This window comes from Eulemur rufifrons, chromosome 13 (assembly GCF_041146395.1).
Source record: "Eulemur rufifrons isolate Redbay chromosome 13, OSU_ERuf_1, whole genome shotgun sequence".
NCBI classification, from domain to species: Eukaryota; Metazoa; Chordata; class Mammalia; order Primates; family Lemuridae; genus Eulemur; species Eulemur rufifrons.
Genome location: NC_090995.1, coordinates 10,683,794 through 10,706,319, shown reverse-complemented (window position 1 = coordinate 10,706,319; position 22,526 = coordinate 10,683,794). Strand labels below are relative to the sequence as shown.

The 22,526-nt window shown below is 40.2% G+C and overlaps 1 protein-coding gene across 1 annotated transcript in view; it reads right to left on the bottom strand.

Annotated features, from left to right (window-relative positions):
* Positions 1-5,869: 5,869 nt before the first annotated feature.
* Positions 5,870-22,526, bottom strand: part of SPARCL1 (SPARC like 1) — a 33,748-nt gene continuing 17,091 nt past the window's right edge. Inside the window, exons 3-11 of the mRNA XM_069485522.1 lie at positions 19,722-19,868; positions 18,028-19,026; positions 16,354-16,426; positions 15,499-15,617; positions 14,895-15,015; positions 12,895-13,031; positions 11,764-11,912; positions 11,011-11,159; positions 5,870-6,328 (exon numbers count right to left, since the gene is read on the bottom strand). Coding sequence (XP_069341623.1) covers positions 6,300-6,328; positions 11,011-11,159; positions 11,764-11,912; positions 12,895-13,031; positions 14,895-15,015; positions 15,499-15,617; positions 16,354-16,426; positions 18,028-19,026; positions 19,722-19,868 — 1,923 coding nt within the window. The 3' untranslated portion in view covers positions 5,870-6,299. The remainder of the gene's footprint in view (positions 6,329-11,010; positions 11,160-11,763; positions 11,913-12,894; positions 13,032-14,894; positions 15,016-15,498; positions 15,618-16,353; positions 16,427-18,027; positions 19,027-19,721; positions 19,869-22,526) is intronic.

The window sequence follows — 22,526 nt, the reverse complement described above, 5'->3', positions numbered from 1 at the left end:
AAGGGGAAGAAGTATTCCATGGAGGACTGGGACTTTAGTGACAGATTTTCGAAAGCCTACTTAAAGTGGGGACAAACAGTTTGAAATTAAACCCAAGTAAAGAGAAGGTGCTTATTACACTGAATTATAAAAACAAAATTATGCAAGATCGTGTTTGTATGTTTAAAATATTTAGGAAGTCAGACAAGATATTAAGCAGGATGCTATTTTAAAATGTATGTGAACTTTTTAAGTGTGTGTGACTGAGGAAAAGATCATTGCTTAAATACTGTCCCAATGTAACCCGTGTTGCAGCTGCGTTGTATTAATCATTCTGCTCCCAAACTACCACGCACTTGCTGTTCCTCTGCCTGAAATGCCCCATCTAATCCTCATCCTTTAACACCTGGCTTGGATACTGTCTCCTGGGTGAAGTCTTTGATCCATAGCATTGTATTTGTGTCTAGAAATACTGATCAAATTACATTGTATTTTTCATTTCTTCCTCATCAGATCTCAAACTTACCTCATACTCTTTGTATTTCCAGCACTCACCATTAACTCTCAGTAAATATGAACCAAGTGAATGCTATCTGTGTGTACTTACAAAAGTGTTAGATATAGAATAAAGGCAACTCGATTATGTATTTAGCATTGATCGTACCTTTTCTGAAAAAAAAAAACGTTACAAGAATTCAGATATTAAGAGAGATTGGGCCGGGCGCGGTGGCTCACGCCTGTAATCCTAGCACTCTGGGAGGCCGAGGTGGGCGGATCGTTTGAGCTCAGGAGTTCAAGACCAGCCTGAGCAAGAGCGAGACCCCATCTCTACTAAAAATAGAAAGAAATTATATGGACAGCTAAAAATATATATAGAAAAAATTAGCCGGGCATGGTGGTGCATGCCTGTAGTCCCAGCTACTCGGGAGGCTGAGACAGGAGGATCGCTTGAGTTCAGGAGTTTGAGGTTGCTGTGAGCTAGGCTGACGCCACGGCACTCACTCTAGCCTGGGCAACAGAGTGAGACTCTGTCTCAAAAAAAAAAAAAAAAAAAGAGAGAGAGATTGGAGAGGGTCCAACATGAAGAGCCAAATAATCCTATTGCTTGACCTTTGGGAAAAAATTATAGAAAACCAGGGGGAAAAAAAACTTTCTGGAGAAAAGAAAGCAGCAAGATGAAATTAGTAAAAGCAAAAGAATGGGTATTATAGGAAAGAAGTTAGTATTCTCTTCACAAAGGGTAACTAGGCTCATCATAGTGAAAATAATTCAGCATAAACACCTTTATAATGATACGTGCAGAGAGACAACTGGAAGAGGGCACTGAAGATTTGGGGGGAGGTTTGCTCACCAAATATGACCCTGGTCTTGCTCCACCACAAGTTATATAAGGAGAGGAGTTTGAATAGCTAATTTCCCGGTGACCTCTTAACACCTTTCTTTCTTTCTTTTTTTTTTTTTTTTACTTTTTTTTTTTTAAATCATTTTGCTTTCTACAGGCATAGCTGAAAGTGATTAAACACCTTTCTTTCTATATCAAAATTTGGCCAATTTCATAACCATCATCCAACTACTAAATACTTTTTGCAATGTGAGATTCCCCGAACTCATGCTTACCAGAGGCGGTTGTGGAGCGGGTGGAAATGGGAACTGAGGAAGAAATGGCGGTATTGGTGGAGGGAAAAAGTTAAATCTCTACAAAAAGAAACACGATGTCAGTCATTTCAGACAGTGGCAACCTGTGAAAATGATGAACACATCCTTTGAAAGTAGAACTGGAAGCTTACCTGTTCACTGGAACTTCCTCCAAATTGTTCAAGCTTGTAAAACAATAACAGCAACAAGGTGAAGTAGCGTATGGTAATATATTATCCATGAAAAGAGATTTTATTCTAAATGAGAATATGTGATAAGCCACTACTGAGCATCGTACCCATCATAATATAGCTTCCTGTCTGAAATAAAAAGCAGTTGAGCATCTTGTAGGGAAAAGTTGAATTAATTTGGCCAATGATTTAGAACACCGAGTACTTTTTGCTTTATATCCAAAGAATGTTATTTACATTTCTTAGGATTAATTACGTATTACATGAATATCTTTTTTTTAATCTTTGAATGAACAGTATTTTTGATTTAGTTCTCAGGACTTATAAATTCAAAGTGAAGGGAGTATAAAAGTGTAAATTGAAACGTTACATCCCAAACGTAAATTTTCCTCTTTTGTGAAATAAAAAGACATAGGAAATGCTTTCTAGGCTAGAAATGCAATAGCTCTAAGTCTGCAATTAGGTTGACAGATGAGGATGGAGTACTCACAGGGATGGGCAGCGAGGTGGCAGTGCTCAAAAGGCCAACCAAGAAGAGAAATTTCATCCTGAAGGTGAAATGCCTGGAATTGAAGGGTTAGGAGATCATTTCTAGTGTTTTTTCTTTTTCTTTTTCTTTTTTTTTTTTTTTTTTTTTTTGAGACAGAGTCTCACTTTGTTGCCCAGGCTAAAGTGAGTGCCGTGGCGTCAGCCTAGCTCACAGCAACCTCAAACTCCTGGGCTCAAGCGATCCTCATGCCTCAGCCTCCCGAGTAGCTGGGACTATAGGCATGCGCCACTATGCCCGGCTAATTTTTCTATATATATATTTTTAGTTGTCCATATAATTTCTTTCTATTTTTAGTAGAGACGGGGTCTCGCTCTTGCTCAGGCTGGTCTCGAACTCCTGACCTTGAGCGATCCACCCGCCTCGGCCTCCCAGAGTGCTAGGATTACAGGCGTGAGCCACCGCGCCCGGCCTCTTTTTCTTTTTCTGTAAGTCCTATTTTTGCTGTAAATAGACTGTTTAGTTAGAAGTGTTCAAATAGTGGCCAGGCTAAATCCTGCCTCCAGATTCAGGTTTTATAAGCCTAGGAGAGTGTTTTTAAAACCTTTAGACACTTTTTGGAATGCTTTAGACAAGACATGCACTCTTTGGCTCCCAACATAGACCACCACTTTCTTACCAATTTACAGTTCAACCTATACCTATACCTGTTTGGTCCCTGAAGTTATTTGCTCATAAATCTTTTAAACGCCCATGTTGCGTCATGCTTACTATTGGGAAATGATCACCACTGGCTCAAATGAGAGGAGAGTTTTTATGTGATGCACAAATGTAATAAATCCACCTAGAGCTTGTGCCTCCATGAAACTTACCAGGCCTTCATCTGGTGAGGATGCTGTTACTGACAGGTGTAGTTTCTCAGGAAATTGTATGGGAAAACATTTAGTAAGATAGAATGGATTGGTAGAGAATCAACATGGTAAGAGTCAATTCAATAAAGCAAATCAGCTGGCCTTTTACTGCGCTGTTGGTTCTGAAAGTCAACCTTTTTCTGTTTTTAAAATCACATTGAATTCAAATGAACTTACCTTGTGAGTATCACAACAAATCACCGGATTCTGGAATTAGATTGTGAGAGGAAAAAAACCTTCATCATATTCTTTTTAAGACTTGTCCCAGCATCTGAGGAAAATTATATCTATTTATATAGAAATCATTCTTTAGCTGTTTTATATACATTGAAAACTCAACTCTGATTTGTCTTAGTGCTAATTTACTTTGCCTGAATTTAGACAATTTATTACCTCCCCCCTCCTTTTTTTCATGTTTTTCCTTTGTATTTTTTTTTTCTTTCTGGATTCAAACACTTGAATTTCTTTTTTCCTGTTAGAAGTGGACCTACTAGAAATCATTAAATCATTAAATCATTATCCAACACAAGAATATCTTACATTCTTTTATCTAGTGCAATAGAATCCGTGCAAATTATACTGTACGTCTCTTCAATTACCTTTCCTTCAGCTGGCCCTCGGAGAGACGAATCCAAGGAGCAGTGTGGTCTCCTAGGCTCTCTATACCCATCTAGTATTTAAGCCACGTTCCTAATGCCTTTATGGTCAGAGGCTCTATGAGTCATAACAGTTCAAACTAAACTCGATAGCTGCTTTCAGACCATGAACTCCACCTTCTAAAATATCTCAATTACACAGAAATAGGCTTACTGACTGATTACTGAGAAAATCACTTCATCTCCTTGGTTGGGATGAGTATCTTTCTCACAAACCACACACAATTTAAAAATTGTGACCACCTAGAATATTAAAGTGCTTCTATATCATCCAGCTATATGCATGAGATCCTTACCTGACACAGAAACTTAAGGTTTGAAAATTTCTGTTATTAAAGACTATTATTCATTTCAAAAGGAAAATTATTTTCAAATAAAAAATTTTTAAATAAATAATTTAGGTGGTGTCCTTAGCATCAAAATCACTTTTCACTATTTTAACACATTTTAAAAAGTTGCCTGAGGGTCAAATAATTTAGGTCTAATTAATGCTTCCGAACATAATTTCGCTGTTCCCAAGAACTTGGTTTCTAATTAGTTAAACCCTTTTTAGCGTCACATAAAAATATTCTGAAATTTCGAATAATTTGTAAAGTTATTTCCCTAGCTGGAAAAAATTACAAATAATCATTAGATTTTGATTCATCAAAGTGAACTTAATTATTAATATTTAGAAAGAACATGGTGTTACATGGTTCTGGTTAAGAACAAGTGACTTATTGAGCTAAGAAAAGAGATAACAAATACAATTTTGAGGTACTCAGAGAAGATAATTCTGATAAAAAAGAAGAATAAACTCTTCCATAAATATCTTTCACATAAAATTCCCAGGGGCACGTTTTCTCAGCCACCGTCACAGACAAGGTTTTTAAAAACAACATACGGCCGGGCGCGGTGGCTCACGCCTGTAATCCTAGCACTCTGGGAGGCCGAGGCGGGTGGATCGCTCGAGGTGAGGAGTTCGAGACCAGCCTGAGCAAGAGCGAGACCCCGTCTCTACTAAAACTAGAAAGAAATTATATGGACAACTAAAAATATATATAGAAAAAAAATTAGCCAGGCGTGGTGGCACATGCCTGTAGTCCCAGCTACTCAGGAGGCTGAGGCAGGAGGATCGCTTCAGCCCAGGAGTTTGAGGTTGCTGTGAGCGAGGCTGACGCCACGGCACTCACTCTAGCCCGGGCAACAGAGTGAGACTCTGTCTCAAAAAAAAAAAAAAACAAAAAAACCCCCCAAAAACAACATACTTTTTTTTTTCAAATAATCAAAGATAATTGTATTGAGATATTACATTTCAGATAGGAAAATATGTGAAACACCATTTTCTTTCAAATATTTGTAGGTAGATCAAGTGAGTGACAGATTCTTTTATTGTCTTGGTTTAGACCTTGGAAAACTCTATTATGATGCCTTCTATATTTTTGTGATCTAGTCTTTACCACAATAGTTACCGAAGAAGAGCTCAAATAAAAACCCAAATTTTCTCTGAGGACACGTTTTTTGTTATCAGTTTACAGCAGTAATATTTGTCTCTTTCTACATTGCACCCCAAGACCCTTCATGGTTCTCCATCTGTCTGTTTTAACGTCACAGGACCTTTATTTTGCGATAACGAAGCAAGTAGAATTTTTTTCAGGGTCTCCCTGTCCCCCAACACATGCACAACTGCACAAAAGCTAGAATTGGTTTGATCAAGCAGTGTATAATCTTCCACATTTTAAACTGAATTTGGTGAAAAGCATTTGAATTCAATTTCTTTCTGTTTAAACTTACATAATGACAAAGGACATTGATGAACAAGTACCATGAATATTTTACAACTGAGAATTTGTTTCCCATAAGAAACATCTCATACTTTTTCCTCACCCACACTTACACATATATATATGTATTTTTTAGGTATTAGGGTCTGGGAAGCACAATTATAATTTGATGTGAAGTATAAGCCCTGGGTTGGTCTTTCTGATTTGGTTGTTTAAATAAATAACTGGAAGTAGGCTTGAATAAGCATTTGGATTTTTGTGGACTCTTTATTAGGATATTAAGATATTGAAAATAATGCATGTTAACCACAAAAGAGCAATATTCCACTTTCTTGAAGTGCACATGATATTATGAATATGAATGCATTATTTTTTCAAGTTTTACAATTAGTAATTACCTCCTAAGCTGATGCAGAGAGTAAAATTACTATGAGTTAAATTTCTGTTCACAATGTACAGTGTTTTGCATATACTGACTTGACTTAAAACGTTTTATTTCCAAAGTTGTGTTAAATGCCTGGTGCGTGTCTTGTTATCAAGCAGTTGCTCTCATTGTCTTCTTATACATGCAAACGTTTTGCTAAATATAAATCTACAGGTATCACAGCTGCATATATTTCTGAAGTGGTCACGACTGAGGAGGATGCTGGAAAGTTGGAGTTCTTTCAAATCTTAATTCAGAACAGGAGGTTCTCATCTATGTCTTCTGTAAGACAAAAAACAAAAAACATTTTCAGAAAGTAGCTAGAGTAGAAGCATAACCAGTGCTAGGGGATTAGAGAAACCATCTAATAAGGCAGAATAATGGTGGTTCTTAGCCCTGGTAGGGCATCAACATCACTCATGAACTTTCACAAATATATATTTTTAGGCCTCACTCCTGGCTTCTGGAATCAGAATCCCCAGGGCTGGGCCAATGGCATGCAGACCTTCAGAAAATGCTGCAAATAATGCTGATGCAGGGTTGAGGACCACTGATAGGGAGGCCAAGAAGTGCCACGTGTACTAATCTATAAGAGAGCTAAAATATAATAGAAATAAATAGAAGTGTAGTGCCAATTAAGTCAAGTTTTCAATTGAAAACTTGTAAAAGGACTCGTCGCCACACCTATGGAAGAAGACAGCATCCTCTAGTGGATATAGGACTCCTTACCATGTGGCCTGCCCTACTCAATCATCGGTAAACAAATGTTTAAAGCAGATTCATTTGAGGCATACTGAACTACTATTCTGTCTGGAGCCCCAGGTAATTTTCTTGCCCAATTTGTCTTTAGCCCTGCAGAGTGAGAGAGATGATGGAATTTGATGGATTTGTTTTGAGTACTGGCTTCATTTGTAAAATGGAGATGATAATGTAATTGCTTGTAAATTTACTTATATTTGCACGCATACTTTTTTTCTTCTTTCTGTTGTTCAAGTGGGAGATGTCATTTTTGTTGACCTTAAGGCTAATTTCCTCTATCCGTGCTCAAGATTCCTTCTGACCTTCTCAGGATCCTCCTTCTATTTTCCTCTGTTTTATTTTTTTCTTTTTACACCCTCAACCTTCCCTTATTTTCCTGGGCCCTTTCCATTAGCATTTATATATGCTGTATATTCAGCCTCTAGGACAGTGCCCAGCTCTTACGTAGACCCTCAGGAAAGATTTGTTGAGCAAGTGAAAGAATAAACGAATGGATGGGTGGAATGCTCAAGCCTCTTCCATTCTCAAAAATGCTTCCTCCTCTCTGTATCCCCCTCTAGCTCTTCCCTGCCATCAAACATTCTCTCTTCACCCTCTTCTCATCTCCCATTATTTCTCAACCTACAGAATCTGGCTTTCCATCCCTACCATGCCACCCAACTGCTCTTATGGAGACCACCCAGGATACCCTTATTTCTACCTCTGATGAACATGCTCAGTCTCTCATCTTCCTTGACCTCTCAGCAGCATTTGGTACCGTCCATCTCTTCCTCCTCTTTGGAACACCTCCTTTGACATGGCACTCTCCTGATGTGCCTCCTTCATTCAGGGGAAACTTTCCATTTTCCTTAGTGAACTCCTTCTTCCTCCTCTACCCATCATCTAGATGTTGTTCTTCGATGTTCAGCCCTAGACCCTTCCCTGGTAACTCAACACATTTTCCTTGAGGAATTAATTCCCTTTCCTGGTGCCAATGGCTCTTGGATGCTCGTAATAATCCCCAAATATGTATTTCAGTTCCAAAACTCTTTATCTTGAAATGTAGACCCAAATATTCAACTACCAACAGTATATGTCTCCCAAGTACTTAAATTCAATGTATCCAAAATGGAATTTGCCATTTCCCTCAAATCTGCTTCTGTTCTGGTGTTTTCTCTCTGAGTGGAAGGTGCCTCTGTCTACTTTGCCTGCCCTGGGCCAGGAACCTAGGCATGTACTTCTCTTTCTCTCAATCCCTCACCTGTCTGCTCCCTGCCCCGACATATTCCTATCACCTTCCTATTTCTGTATGCTGGACATCAGGAGTACGCTTATATTTAAAAATATATCTTGAATATGTTTACTTCTCTTTTTTCCCTCTGTCACTTCCCTGGTTCAAGTTCTTATCAATTCTTGCCTGGATTTACCACAACATTCGCTCAACTGTTCTTTGGCCTCTCTACAGTGTAACCAGAGGAATCTTTCCTAAATACGATCCCAGAGAAATCACTCTCTTGTTTAAAACACTTTGGTGATGCCCCACTTCTCTTAAGCTAATGTTTTTAAATGGCTTAGTATAATCTGCGTGATCTAACTCGTTCACCCCATTGGTCTCCCTTGGAAGGTTTTCTAAAGATCAGCATGGATATATGTCAATGCATGGTATATCATAGGCACTAAATAAATGAAGACCCCTCCACCTCTTAATTGGACCCCATTTTTGTAGATAAGGAAAGTGAGACTCTCGAAGGACAAGTGGCATGCCCCTCTTCACACAGCTAGTTAATGACAGAGTTGGAATATTTGATCACATCTAGTTCAGAACACAGGCAGCTAAAATTCAGTAAAAGACTGGCTAAAATTTATCTTTCCATTCTGTGAATTTCTCAACTCGGAGGGAAGGAAGGGTTTACTTACAAATAGAGAGGGTTTTTTTGTTTGTTTTCCTTAGCTACATCCCAACGCAGTAACTTGTTTACTTGTTCTGACTATTTAATATCTGCTTTATTGGTTTATTATGTGATAATTTTTTCCTTTCTCCAAAATAACATAATGACGGCCAAACCACAGTGCACAAACAAGATCATTAGTAGCTTTGCAAATGACTGGACTGTAAGTCCTTCCTGCTCCTCCCAGACAACCGCCCAGCACAGAATCTGAGTGAGCTCACATGCTGAAGAGCTGCCACAATTTTCTAAAAGGAAGAGTGAAATGCAACCGGTTTTCTTAAATAAGTGGCCTATGTTCAAATTTTCCTTTTTATTAGTGCTTTAAAATCACGTGTCATGCAAAAGAGCATACACAAATACGTCCTATTCCAGCTGAGTTTGGGGTGCAGGGCAACTGTACTTGTTTTGTCTTTTTAATATGGGAATTGGGAAAAACAGTGTTGGCCATTTTTTAGGAATATATTTGAATTTTTATAAGCACTCTGTAGAATAGATGTTAGAAAGAAAATTGATGTTATTCGTATGGGTCTGGGTCTTAATAGCTTATTAATTTCATATCAGTGCTAACAGTGTTTAAATAGTATGTGGCATCCAGCCTCTAAGATGGCCCTCAGTGGTCCCCCACCTCCTGTGGTCTCCTTCCAAACTACAGCAGGGTTGGTCAGGGTGACCGCCAGAATATGGTAGAAGCAATGGTATGTCACTTCTGAGATTAGGCCATAAAAGACATTGGGGCATCAGCTCTGGGGTCTTGGGTGTTCTCTCTCTCTCTCTCTCTGTTTCTCTCCCTCCCTGCTTGACCTGGAAGCTACCAGCTACAGATACCACGCTGTGAGCAGCCCTGTGGAGGAGAGACCTCCATGGCAGACAGCCATGCAAGTGAGCTTAGAGGCAGATGCTTCGGCCCAGGTCAAGCCATCAGATCACTGCCACACTGGCTGACAGCTTGACCGCAACCCAGCGAGAGAACCTAAGCCAGAACATCCAGGCCAGCTACTCCCAGATTCCCGACCCTTGGAACTGTGGGAGAGATTTTAAACCGCTAAGTTTGGGCATAATTTGTTACGCGGCATAGACAAGTAATACACAGAACTAGATGCTTGCAAAAATATACATGCTTTGCTTGTAACACTTGTGCTTATTTCACAGAATAATATTGTAGAGGTAAAAGACTAACCCTTTCTGCTCACCTGTTTATTAATAAATAGTCCTACTCTCAGCTCTTTCTAATTGCAAGGCATTATACATAGGCATGAGCAATATTTTCAAAGCGAAGTTTGCACAGGTTACTTTTTTTGGGAATTCTGACCTTTGAAGAACTTACTTTACTGGTTGGCTGCAAATTTATCCAGCATATGTCCTAGACATACGTGTAAAACCTCTGTTTTAGAGATTTGATTTCACTGTTGAATTACATTCTATGAGCTGTTTTTTTTCTTACTAATTTATTTCAATTGACAAATAAAAATTGCATGTATTTCTCATGTATAGCATGATGTTTCGAAATATATATACATTGTAGAATGGCTACTTTGAACTAATTAACATATGCATTGCTTCACATACTTATTTTTGTGGTGAAAATGTGAATGCTCATTTTTTTTTTAACATCTTTCACGTCTTCATTATTGAAAACATCCTTGCTCATAAAAGTCAACTCTAACTTGGGTAAAGTAAAGGAAGTAGATTAAGACATAACCTCTCACAGCAAATGTCTAAATTTAAATTCCTCCACTGAGGGCATAAAGAAAGAACCCTCTGATCTTTTTTCCCCTCCCACCAACTGCAAATGCAGCCACGGGTCCGTTTGGGGTTAAAGGAATAATATCCCAGCACAGCTTGGGATGTAAGATCTAGTCATGAGTGGATGTCAGTAATGAATTCCCATTGTCAGAAGCAGGCTTGCTGTTTTACCCTTCACACACGATTTTTAAGACCCAGGTTAAGGAGGGATCTAAAATAAGGAAGGTCGTAAAGCCTTCTGAGAGTTGTCACAGCTGCCTGGATTCACACTGCCTTCATAGGCTCAGCCAACTGCTGAGACCCCGATGTGTGTTCACCCTCGCTACCCTTCGAGAACGGAATGTCATACAGGCAGTAAGAAAGGACCTTGCAACGACAGCGAGTGCAGCAAGGCGTCCTCTCTGGGATTCTGACACCTTTTTGTCTCTGGCTGTCAATCTGAACATCAGCGGGACCTCTTCCGTGCGTCCTGCAGGGCGCAGGGCTCGTCTAGGGGAGAGGACACCCCTGTCCTTTGGCTAGTGACGAATTTACCTTCTTTAATTCCAAAGCAGTGGCCCCACTCCTTCAAGGTGATGTGCTTATCCTTGTTGGGGTCACACTCCTCAAAGAAGCGGGTTATGCAGTGTTCCATGGGCACCAGAGACGCTCGCAGAGGAGCCAGCTCGGAATGTGTCAGGACTCTGCAGTGAAATGAACGGCAGCCCATTAGCCGAGAAGTTTGCGCATGAAGACTTAACCCTTAGTATCCCAAGGATGTTTTTCTTCCACAAGGTTACTGCGTATGCCAAATAAATAATACTCTGATCAGAAGCTGCACATAAAATAAACTGTTTGTGGGTACGATTGACAGCTTTTGGGGCGTTGATTTCTCTCCTCATTGGGAGCTGTCCTCCCCTCCACCCTAACTCTATAGGGCTGTGCCCAGCAATCGTGTCTGTACAACCTGGTTTTTATGCACTGGCCGTGCCTGATGGGGCCAGCTGTAGACACGTGACTCGAGCGAGGCCAATCAGATTATCTTGGGAATTTAGGATCAAGAGTGAGAAAGTTGAAGGAGTCTCTGTGGGAAGCTAGACTGTAACACGTAAACTTGGGAGCTGTGGTGTAGCCATATTCCGTTATTTTCTAAGCAGCTTTGTATTTCGACTGCTAACCGTATTTATTTGGCATTTTAGTATTCTAACATGGAACTGGGAAATATCCTAAATCTGTTTAGATTTTTCTTCTGCATTTAGATGTAGACAATACGTCAGAGAGATGATCCGGTAACGGGAGGGTATTTACCTATCCATAGGATGCTGGTCAAGTTCACTAAACTGCCAGTGCACGGGATACACATACATGTGGTAGTTTTTCTTAAAATCCCTCAAGAGAAGGTCGATGGGATGGTCCCCAGCCAAGAGTCTCTTTTCATCCAGGTAAATTTTCTTGACCTGGAATTAGGAAGGAAGAAGATTATCAGACCAGTGTTGGAATTGTCACTTGCTAAACTTAACTTGAAGAGTAAAGTCTCTCCCCCGACCCCCAAAACAGCACCTGTCAAGGTCAGTGGCCAATTCTCTGATTCTCAGTCCTCAATTTACAATCTATAAACAGTGTTTGGCACAGTTAATGTGCACTCTTTTCCTGGTTTATTTTTCTTTATAGTGTGTTTCATCCCACCTGACATGTATCTTACATGTACATGTACATATCTTACATGTATATTTGCTGATTTGGTTATATTTGCATAAATGCTTATTGAATATATTTATATAATTGCATGTATACTTACATATTTGCATATGTATGTGTATATATACAAATACACACACACACACACTTATTTGTTTAGAGTCTATCTCCGCCTAGAATGTAAACTCATGAAGGCAGAGATTTTGTTTGATTCATCGCTGTATTTCCAGTACTAGATCAATTCCTGGCACCCAGGGTGCACTCAGTAACTATTTGATGTACACATTTTCTCTGGAAACTTCTGGAATCAATATTCTTCACTTTTTTCTTAATATAGTACTGATGTGAGTAATGAATTTCCTTCTATCATACATCTATGTCTGGTCTATGGGGGCAAATAAAAATGTATATGTTTAAATAACATATTTGGGCCTGACTATATAAATGCTGAATTTATGTTGACTTCACTCAATCAGAGCTTGCTCTGGCTATGAGTTAGAGAGCCCTTATTCAGACCCCTGCCCTTTGGGTGGGGACGGGGTGGTTTGGTGGTATCTGAAACTTTGTGGCATGAATAGCGGCCACCACTATTCTGTTAATCCAGGTGGACTAAACAGGTCTGGGGAAGCAGAGTGGGCTTCTGCCAATGCATAGAGGTAGGTAGTCCCTTCCTCCCCCAACACCCTTTGTCCTCAGGCCCTGTCGACAGACACTCAAGAAGCTAACCCACCGATAACTTACTTTATTTCTCTGCTTCTCGTTGAGATACCCAGTGTGTTCAGAATTAGCTTCATAAAGCTGCATGAGGATATTCTTGAGCCAGTCTCTCATTCGTAGGGGAAACTGAGCCACTTCAAAGTCCGTACAAGCAGGAATAGCTGTTACAAGCAGAAAATCTTTTTATTTTAAAATTTTTATTTATTTATTTATTTCAGGATGTTACAGGGGTACAAACTCTTTGGTTTACATAAATTGCTTTTGAGGCTGGACACGGTGGCTCATGCCTGTAATCCTAGCACCCTGGGGGGGCCGAGGTGGGAGGATTGCTTGAGGAGTTCGAGATCAGCCTGAGCAAAAACGAGACCCCCATCTCTACTAAAAATAGAAAAAATTAGCCAGGCATGGTTTTGTGAGCCTGTAGTCCCAGCTACTCAGGAAGCTGAGGCAGGAGGATCATTTGAGGCCAGGAGCTTGAGGTTGCTGTGAGCTAGGCTGACACCACAGCACTCTAGCCCGGGCAACAGAGCGAGACTCTGTCTCAAAATATATATATATATATATATATATAGCTTTTGTACCGTTTGAGTCAAAGTTATAAGTGTGCCCATCCCCTAGGTCCCCAGATAGTGTGCATTGTACCCATGAGGTGTGAATTTACCCATTCCCTCCTCCCCGCTCCCACCTGCTTGATTTCTGATGAATGTTATTTCCATATGTGCACCTAAGTGTTGATCAATTAGTTCCAATTTAATGGTGAGTACATGTGGTGTTTGTTTTTCCATTCCAGTGATAGGAGCAGAAAATAGGTCGTAATCTTTGGGCCTTATCTTGTGCTGTGGCAAGTCCTCATCACAAGAAGCTTAACAACCTCTGGTGGCTAATGGAGCATCACAGCTCCTTAACCCTGGTGGCAGCGCAACAGAATTGCCTGGGGTGTTTTATAAAACATGCCAAATGCCAGCTTCCATGCACAGAAATTCTGATTTGATTGGGGTGTGTAAAGCCTAAACATTAGGATGTTTTTAAAGCTCCAAGAGTAATTTTGAGGTGCAGCTAGAATCAGAAATCATTGCTGTAGAATCAGAGTTGAAATTCAGAGGTGGAGGGCACAAGAGCTATTTTTTAGAGGAAAAGAGGAAAAGGTAGAGGTTAGCTTATACTATGGTGACGAATAATGTTAAATCTCCGTGGCTTAAGGAAACCAAAGTCTACTTTGCAATCCTGCTCCAAGTCCAGTACAAGTTGGCAGGAGGACTCTGCTCACTGCAGTCTCCCTGGAGCTCAGGATGGCGCCACCATTTTTTGAGGCCACTGTTCTCAACACGAGGCTTCAGGGTCTGCGGTGACAAAGGCAAAGAGCGTGGGGAACAAGACACCAGCTCTTAAATGCTTCTGCCCAGAACTCACATGGATGACTTTTGCTCACATTTTACTGGACAAAGTAAATCATCTAATGTCCAGGGGGTTGAAGAGTTTCATCCTCTCCTGTGTCTGGAAGGAGAGGAGAACCGGAAATATTAGTGAGCACCACTGATGTGGAGAATCACTTAGCCGAAAGGGGAGTCAAATGCAATTGAGATTATCTTGGGGAAGGAAGACAACTTCAAAAAACTTCTGGAAGAATATGTTGCCATAAAATTTCCTGGCAAAGGCTTCCCTTAAATCGGGAAGAGGGCAAACAATTCAGCCACATTCCAGTGATTTCATCGCTATTGTTAAGTGGATAACGTTATTATAGAGGTTCTGAGCCCTGGTGCACATTATAATTATCTAGGTTACTTTCAAAACAATTGAAAAAACAATGCCAGGGTTCCAACATGGTCCAATCAAATTAGAATTTCGTATGGTTAAAGCTTGGGAATTATTCTTATTTTTTAAGTCCCTACAGTTGATTTTATTGTGTAGCCTGAGTTCAGAACGGCATTAGCTGTTTCCTCTTTGCATGGAGATAAATCAGGCATATGCAGATTCACCCCGAACCCTCTCAGAAATGGGGGTTGGCAGAAGTGATGGAATCTTACATTTGCAGGCTCCAAAATAATCCAGTTGTAGTTGATGCCCCTTTTTGGTCCCCTCCATTCTGCACTTAGTGGCAAACAGGTGACAAGAGCTAGCGTAGGTCTGATTGTCAGTGCCACAAACCTAGGAAAGACAAGCAAGAGAAAAAGTTGATAGAGCTAAATGCTCATTGGAACACTGCTCTGTAAAGCTCAGAGGCTGTCTGATAAATGGTGCAGGTAAATCAGATTATTAAAATCATAATTCTCCCATTTGGTATACAAAAAAAAAAATCCAGTAAACTATACCAACGGTGATGCCAGTTATTTAGCTCTAAATAAGCTCAGTAGAATACTTCAGATGTTCCGAGGCCAAAATGAGTTTTAAGATAAGTTCTATAGCTCAAATGCCATTATTACCTTTCTATGGCACAGTTGGAATTCTTTGATTTTGTTTGCATTTGTTCCTGTTCAATATTACTTCAAATATTGTATGATCACTTGGGCATCTCATCTGCTTTTTTTTTTTTTTTTTTTTTTTTTAACAACACATTTCCATTGCAAACTATTTTCATTCATAGCACTGACCTTTAGGAACCTCTTAAAGACTATTTTGTGGAATACTTACTTGGTCAAGGAGTTTTGTTGGAGGACAAGTCACTGGATCTTGGCAAACACAGTGGGGTTTTCCCTGTTGGTCTGCCTTACAGACGTGTCCTCTTTTACACTGGAAGCTCATGCAAGCATCTAGCAGAAAAGTTTGGGCAGGAAACACGGAGAACGATAAACTAAGCATGCAAATGCAAATGCACTCAGACTGTTAGCTTCATTTCCACTAATATGGGAGAAAATGTGAAACCTTTGAAATTTGAAAATTTGGAAGTGGGAAACTATTAGAAACCACTTCCGTTGATGTGTTAATTTCCAGATGGAACCTTCTACCATCAGACTATTTTACATGCCAGCCTAGATTTCCTCTTGCAGCAGTTTGGATTGGAGATATACAAAGAACAGGCAGCTCTTCTTGGCCTGCTTGAGATGGTCATGGTCTGAAGTCCACAGTGCAATGTTGTGCAAGCCAGTCAGAAGTTAAATAAGCCGTGAGAATTTTATTGTGCTGAAATTCAAAATGTTTGTCATTGTTGTAGGAATTAGGCCCTTAATTAAGTATGGGACCTAAATTCACTAGTAAGTTATGGGCTTTAGAATAAATAAAGTAGAATTAATTATTCTCCAGAAGCAGAAGGATTTAGGGAAAAACAATTCTAGCTTTTTCATTAATATCTCAACAGGACTTCCGGTTTGTAAACACATTTACACTAGTTGTGTGTCAAATATGCACAAGTAAATATCAACAATTTATGGGGGTATTTCCTTGGAGAGGATTGCAGTAGTCACAAAGGAGGGGAGGGGCGAGCCCAAAGTGACAGATGCCACTTCTTCCTCGATATAGTCACCAACAGCTTGCCTGGTGCACACTCACCAACACTGTGCAGCCTCATGTTGTCTTCACTTGACGTTTTGTCTTCATTTGATGAGCTCTCTGCTTTCTTGGCCTTTAGAATAACAAAAGCAGATGTTAAATCTATTAACGGGAGAGCCACTACTTAATGTATATTCCCATTGTGCAAAATTTCACTGTTTTTTTTTCATGCCCAAATCATTTCGGATCTCAAAAAGGGAAACCAGTTGCAACTGTGGAGGTAGACGGTAGCCCTTGGAGAACAATTGATTCTATCGTCATTGATTGGATTTAGTGCTGTATCTCAGGGGATTTACTCAATAAGACCTGGAATCTCCCCCTTTGGGTTTGGGAAAACCCCAGAAATGAGGTATTACCTTGTGATTCTGTGGTTAAGGCAGGGTTGCATTGTTAATCTCTATGAGGTTGTTGGTAAAGCTTTCTTACCAGGTTTTTTTTTTTTTTTTTTTTGACAGAGTCTCACTCTTTTGCCCTGGCTAGAGTGCCGTGGCGTCAGCCTAGTTCACAGCAACCTCAAACTCCTGGGCTCAAGCAATCCTTCTGCCTCAGCCTCCCTAGTAGCTGGGACTACAGACATGCACCACCACGCCCAGCTAATTTTTTTCTATATATATTTTTAGCTGTCCAAATAATTTCTTTCTATTTTTAGTAGAGACAGGGTCTCACTCTTGCTCAGGCTGGTCTCAAATCCCTGACCTCAAGTAATCCTCCCGCCTCGGCCTCCCAGAGTGCTAGGATTACAGGCGTGAGCCACCGTGCCCAGCCTCTTACCAGGTTTTTAAAGTGTAAAAAAACTCCTGCCTTCCCATGGCAACAGAGTTCTCAGTAATTGAGTTTACTATTGACCTTGCTCACCAAAAGCTGTGCCTAGCCCTCCTGGAGGGTGGCTTGTAGGGTTTGGCATGAAAACTCCAAATGACTAAACAACCAAATAGCAATATGCTTCCTCCCTGACCCTACCCAGCTGCAGTTTCTAGATTATCATTTTGGCATATATTTGCTTAATAAAGTAGTACCTTAATCTTTATAGCTAATTCAGCAGATGTTGCTGGATCTCTTATGATGTCAGAGGCATTTGGTTAGATGCTGATGATTGAACTTGAACACAACATGGCGCCTGCTCTCAAAGCATCAGAGCAGCCCCTGTCAGAGTCTCCCACCCTCCAGATCTGTCCTGATTGATCATTCCAGCTCACTCCAGCGACTTCCAGCTGCCAGGAAAACCATGGAAATCTACTTGTCCTGCTCAAAGGACAGACCGGAAGTGCTGAGAAATTAGTACCTCCCCTAGCAAAATAAGCCAAAATAAGCTCTAGCTCCCTCACTCCCCAAATGGAATAATTCTAAGGAATTTTCTTTACATGACTTTAACAAGGTGCCTTTTGTTAGTTTCCTTTCCTGCCCTGTAAAACTTTTCCACCCTTCTATCTTTGTTCCCTGCACTTCTCAAATAAACAGCCTTCAAATCCAGGGTCTGCTTCTAAGGCAACCCCAATAAAACAGGCACGGTCAGCCTAATGATGGAGATGGACCTAAAAATAAATAACTGTCATATATTTTGGTAATGTACTGATAGATATACACGTAAGAGAGTGTGAGAGCCCAGGGAAAGGTCATGGCTGTTCCCAGATGATGCTGACTTTATCGGACAAGTGTCATTGTCAATAACCTTACCTCTGGGTGCTCTCCGGGTTCAGTGGTATCTGCGCTTTCATTCTCATGGGCTCTTTCTCTTTGCTCCTCATCCTTGCTGTGATGGTAATTGGACAGAGCTCCCTCGCCCTCCAGAAAGGCCTGGCTCGGGATGAAGTCGTCATCGCTTGCACTGTGCCTGGGGCCGTCATCACCCCCATCATCGTTGGCCTCAGGGTTTCGGGGCATGATGTTACCGTCATCAGTAGGTTCCATGAGCAAAGCCTCAGAAACAGTCTTTTTATCATTCTCCTCGCGGCTGCTGACAACTTCAAGGCCAGGTTTACCCTCTTGGCTCCTCCATTCCGTCCCTTGAGTGTGCTTATTGAGGTTTGAGGCATTTTCCTCTTCCATTTCTGTATCAGGGTTACCTTCTTCCTGTTCTTGGGTACCCTGCTCAAACTCCTCCTTCTGCAACTTGCTTACTTGCGTTGGTTGATCAGACTCTTCCAAAATGTCATCAGATTGGATATTGCTGTCTTCCCACTTGCTGTCAGGATGCTCCTTGGGAAATTCTCTTTCCTTTTCTTGGTTATCAATGTGGGCGCCAACATCACCTGGCTCTTTTTCCTCCTCCTCGTCTCCGTTGGGAATGTTTGGATCCTGCTCTTGGTTTCCTTGATCCCTTAGGTCGTGGCTGTGTTCACTGCTCCTGTTCAACTGATGATGGGGATCACTTGTAGGTTGTTCTTGGTTCTCCTCTCCCTCTGTGATGCTTTCTTCTTTGTTAGAATCGACAAAGGAACTAACACTGGAAGCAGGGAAATCCATGTTCTCTGGGAGTTCTTCCTTCTGAGGCTCACCTGTATCTTCGTTTAGGTCCAACGTGTCTTCAGTTGGTGTATAGCCCAAATTCACACTTAAGTCACCGTCACTGTCCTCTGGATCCTTCAACCCCAGCTCTTGGCTGTAACTCTCACCCTGTTCTGCTGACTGTTCATGGCTTTCCCCTTTTGACTTCAGTATTGAAGATTCTTCAGCCTTAAAAGAAAGTTTATTCTTGAAACAAATGATAATATCATCATATTTATAATTCCTAAGCCAACATTTAATATTCATTATTCTTTTTCTTCATACATTATCATGTAAACATATCAATGATATTCTTTACATTCTATAGCCACAGGTTTAACCTGAGTTTGAAATTTGTAAAATGAAACAATTATATAGAATCTCAGCCCAAAGAGTAAAACTCATGAATCCTCACAATTCTTCTAGTGACTGGAGGTAGCTGATGTGATCCTAATGTTTTGAAAAATTAAACTGAGACACGAATAGGTAATCTCTTTGACCACACTTTGAAACTGAGACAGTTCTTCTTTTTTTTTTTTTTTTTTTTTTGAGACAGAGTCTCACCTGTTGCCCAGGCTAGAGTGCTGTGGTGTCAGCCTAGCTCACAGCAACCTCACACTCCTGGGCTCAAGCGATCCTCCTGCCTCAGCCTCCCGAGTAGATGGGACTACAGGCATGTGCCACCATGACCAGCTAATTTTTTCTATTTTTAGTAGAGATGGAGTCTTGCTTTTGCTGAGGCTGGTCTCGAATTCCTGATCTCAAGCGATTCTCCTGTCTTGGCCTCCCAGAGTGTTAGGATTACAGGTGTGAGCCACTGCACCCGGCCGAAACTGAGACATTTGGAGAATTAAATTATACTAATATGATGATACTATTTTTACCTCATAGTTGGGATGGTCTTCTATGGATACTACAGTTTCCTTTTCATTTTCTCCATCATCATCCCTTAAAATGGGGATTTCAGTGTTGTCAGATGTCACTGTTTCAGCAGTTGGATTGGAATGATCAGATAAGAACTTTGCGTTTGTCTGAAAAAATTAAAACAAGTTTGTGTCATTCATGTCTAGATGCTAATTTTAAAAATTGCTAGGTACTCTTGTTGTCATGATTATTAGTAGCAATATACTTCACTCATAACCTCAATTAAAAGATATTCTCTAGAGTTTTTGAGGATACAGACAAATCCCAGAATATAATGTTAGGTGAAAGAAGAATCTCAATCATATTTAAGAAGAAGTTATATACACAGAGCCTGGGTGAAAATAGAACCAAAGGATTTCAATAAAGGTCATTTTTGAGTTTTGGAATTATTTCCTGTGTTTTTCAAACTTTTACAAAGCATTCACACTTCCTCATTTTGAAAAGTGTTGTTTATCAGAAAGCTGAAGTCAAATAAAATTAACCATAGGATATCGTATTATACCGTTTCTTAATTTAACATCTAAGTACTCACTGACAATTAGCAGAAAATGTTATAAACCTTTTGATTTAATATTTATTTCCTTTCTTAACACTATTGACCTTAACATTGATTAGGAAATCTTTTAATGAAAAACAATTTAGAATTAATTAAAAAACGGTGTAAAACAGGGCACTGAGCCTAGTAGGGACGGGCAGCTATGGAATATTATTGCGACTAGAGGGATGGCTCTGTCTCTTTCTAGCATCATTGGAGATACAGGTTAAGAGCTGGGCAGTGATGGATGATGGAGAAGTTGAGCAACTGCTCTTGGAGGTAAGAGGTCTCCCTTCAAGTCTTGACTCTGTTACTTACTATCTGTAGGTAGGGCATTAATTTCCACCCTGCTATCTCTCAAGGTGGCAAGAAATATCAAGTGAGCAGAAATATCAAAATAAGGTTATGTATCCAAACTATCTCATAAATTCTAAGGAGTTACTCAACTGCAAATGACCATTGCTAGTAGTAATACCATACAGTGGTTATAACATGCACTGCCCAACATCCGAGGCAAATACCTAGTGATCTTTATTATAGAGATGTCTGCACACTCAGACGGCAAAACATACCCAGGTGTTAAGTATAAAACTCAGATTATTTTTGGATTGACTCATTTTGATTCTATTAGCAGGTCCGGTAGTGCAGATTGTGTAATACAAAGAAAGCCATAGAGGACAGGATTTATTTTAGATTTGGTTTGCTCTCTTGCTTCTTATGCTATTATCTACTACAGGGAGTAATATTTGAAAAAAGATTTCTAAAGGAGCTATAAAAAAGAAGGAAAAGCAGAAACAAAGGTGTTCACGTTGGTGAGTTTGTCAACGGGGCATCATGGAAGGCAATGGATGGGGAGATTTTAAGCCTGTTAGTGGAGAACTGTTCACTCTCACCCACCCCCTCACTCTTTTCCCTGCCCCCCCCAAGCAGGAAGAAATGTACAAAAACATAGAAACTTTTGTTCTTCCAGAAATATTCTGAAATGGAAATTCTGTTTTATCATTATGCCCGTATCTACATTTATTTAACAAGCCCTCTGGAAATTCATCTGGAATCTCCCAGTCACACAGAATTCACTTATATCTGGAGAATTCAGGCAGGCTGGGGAAATAATAGCAAATTTTTAATAGGTCAAGCCTATGAGAAGATATTTATCTTTTCAGCATTTGGCTGGGTCTGCCTGATAATAAATTGCCCCGGAGATGAAACATCTAGAATGTGTCTGTATGTAGGTGTGTTATTCCAACACTTGGTTCAAAGACACTTTTTGATGCCTATTTACATAGCAGCAACTGCTCCAAGGGCAAAACACAGTTCTAGGAGAAAACAATGGTTTTGTGGGAGTTCCTTTCTGTGTTGAACGTTAATTTGTCCCACTTTTCCAATTTCGGGCTACAATGTATAATTTCAGCTGGAGTAGCTCCATGCTACTTAAGCCTGATTCTTAGTTGTGGTCAGAAATTCTCTTTTCTAAGAACTTCTTGGTGTGGGTGGCATGGGGTTTGTTTTTGCTGACACATCTGTCAACCAGAAGCTAGCCACCAACTTACTTCTCCAAAAAGCAAGGGCAGAATCTTAGACCTAGAAAGGGAGGGAGGGAGGGACAATGGAGAAATAGTTTTGTCTGTTTAAAGGAGGCTGATGCCTCCATTTGATGAAAAAGAAAAAAAAATGGCACAAATCTTTTGTTTTAATTAAGGATGATAAAATAGATCATCTGTGGATCATTCGAAATGATCATTCAAGCCATGGTTCCACTTTTTTTTTTAATTTAACTTTCATTTTGATTTGAGGCTGCTGACATGGTCTCAAATGATCTAATTTGTGTACGGCTGCTTTACTGCTGTACGATTGATGGGGCCAGGATGTCCGACCACGAAGAAGAGAATGTTCTAGTCCTACCTACTTTCAGCGTGCTTGCTTGGACAGTCCCCCAGGGATGAGTTTGGAGCCAATTTATGATTACCATATCATTTCCTGCCCCTAACCAATCGGTTTCTGTTTTTATTACAGACTTCCAAAATTTCTCAGCCAGTCTATATTAATCTTGAAGAAAATGCAGCTGGAGAGTGTGACATGCACTCGAAGTGAAATTGTTAGATTTATAATACCACTGTGATGAGCTCCTGTAAGAGAATTTATTTATTTCTGTCCCGTTGGTATTTGGGCATATTCTGTGGCTAAAAACTGATAGCTCACACTTTCTGCTGCCTATGTATTGCATCTTGTA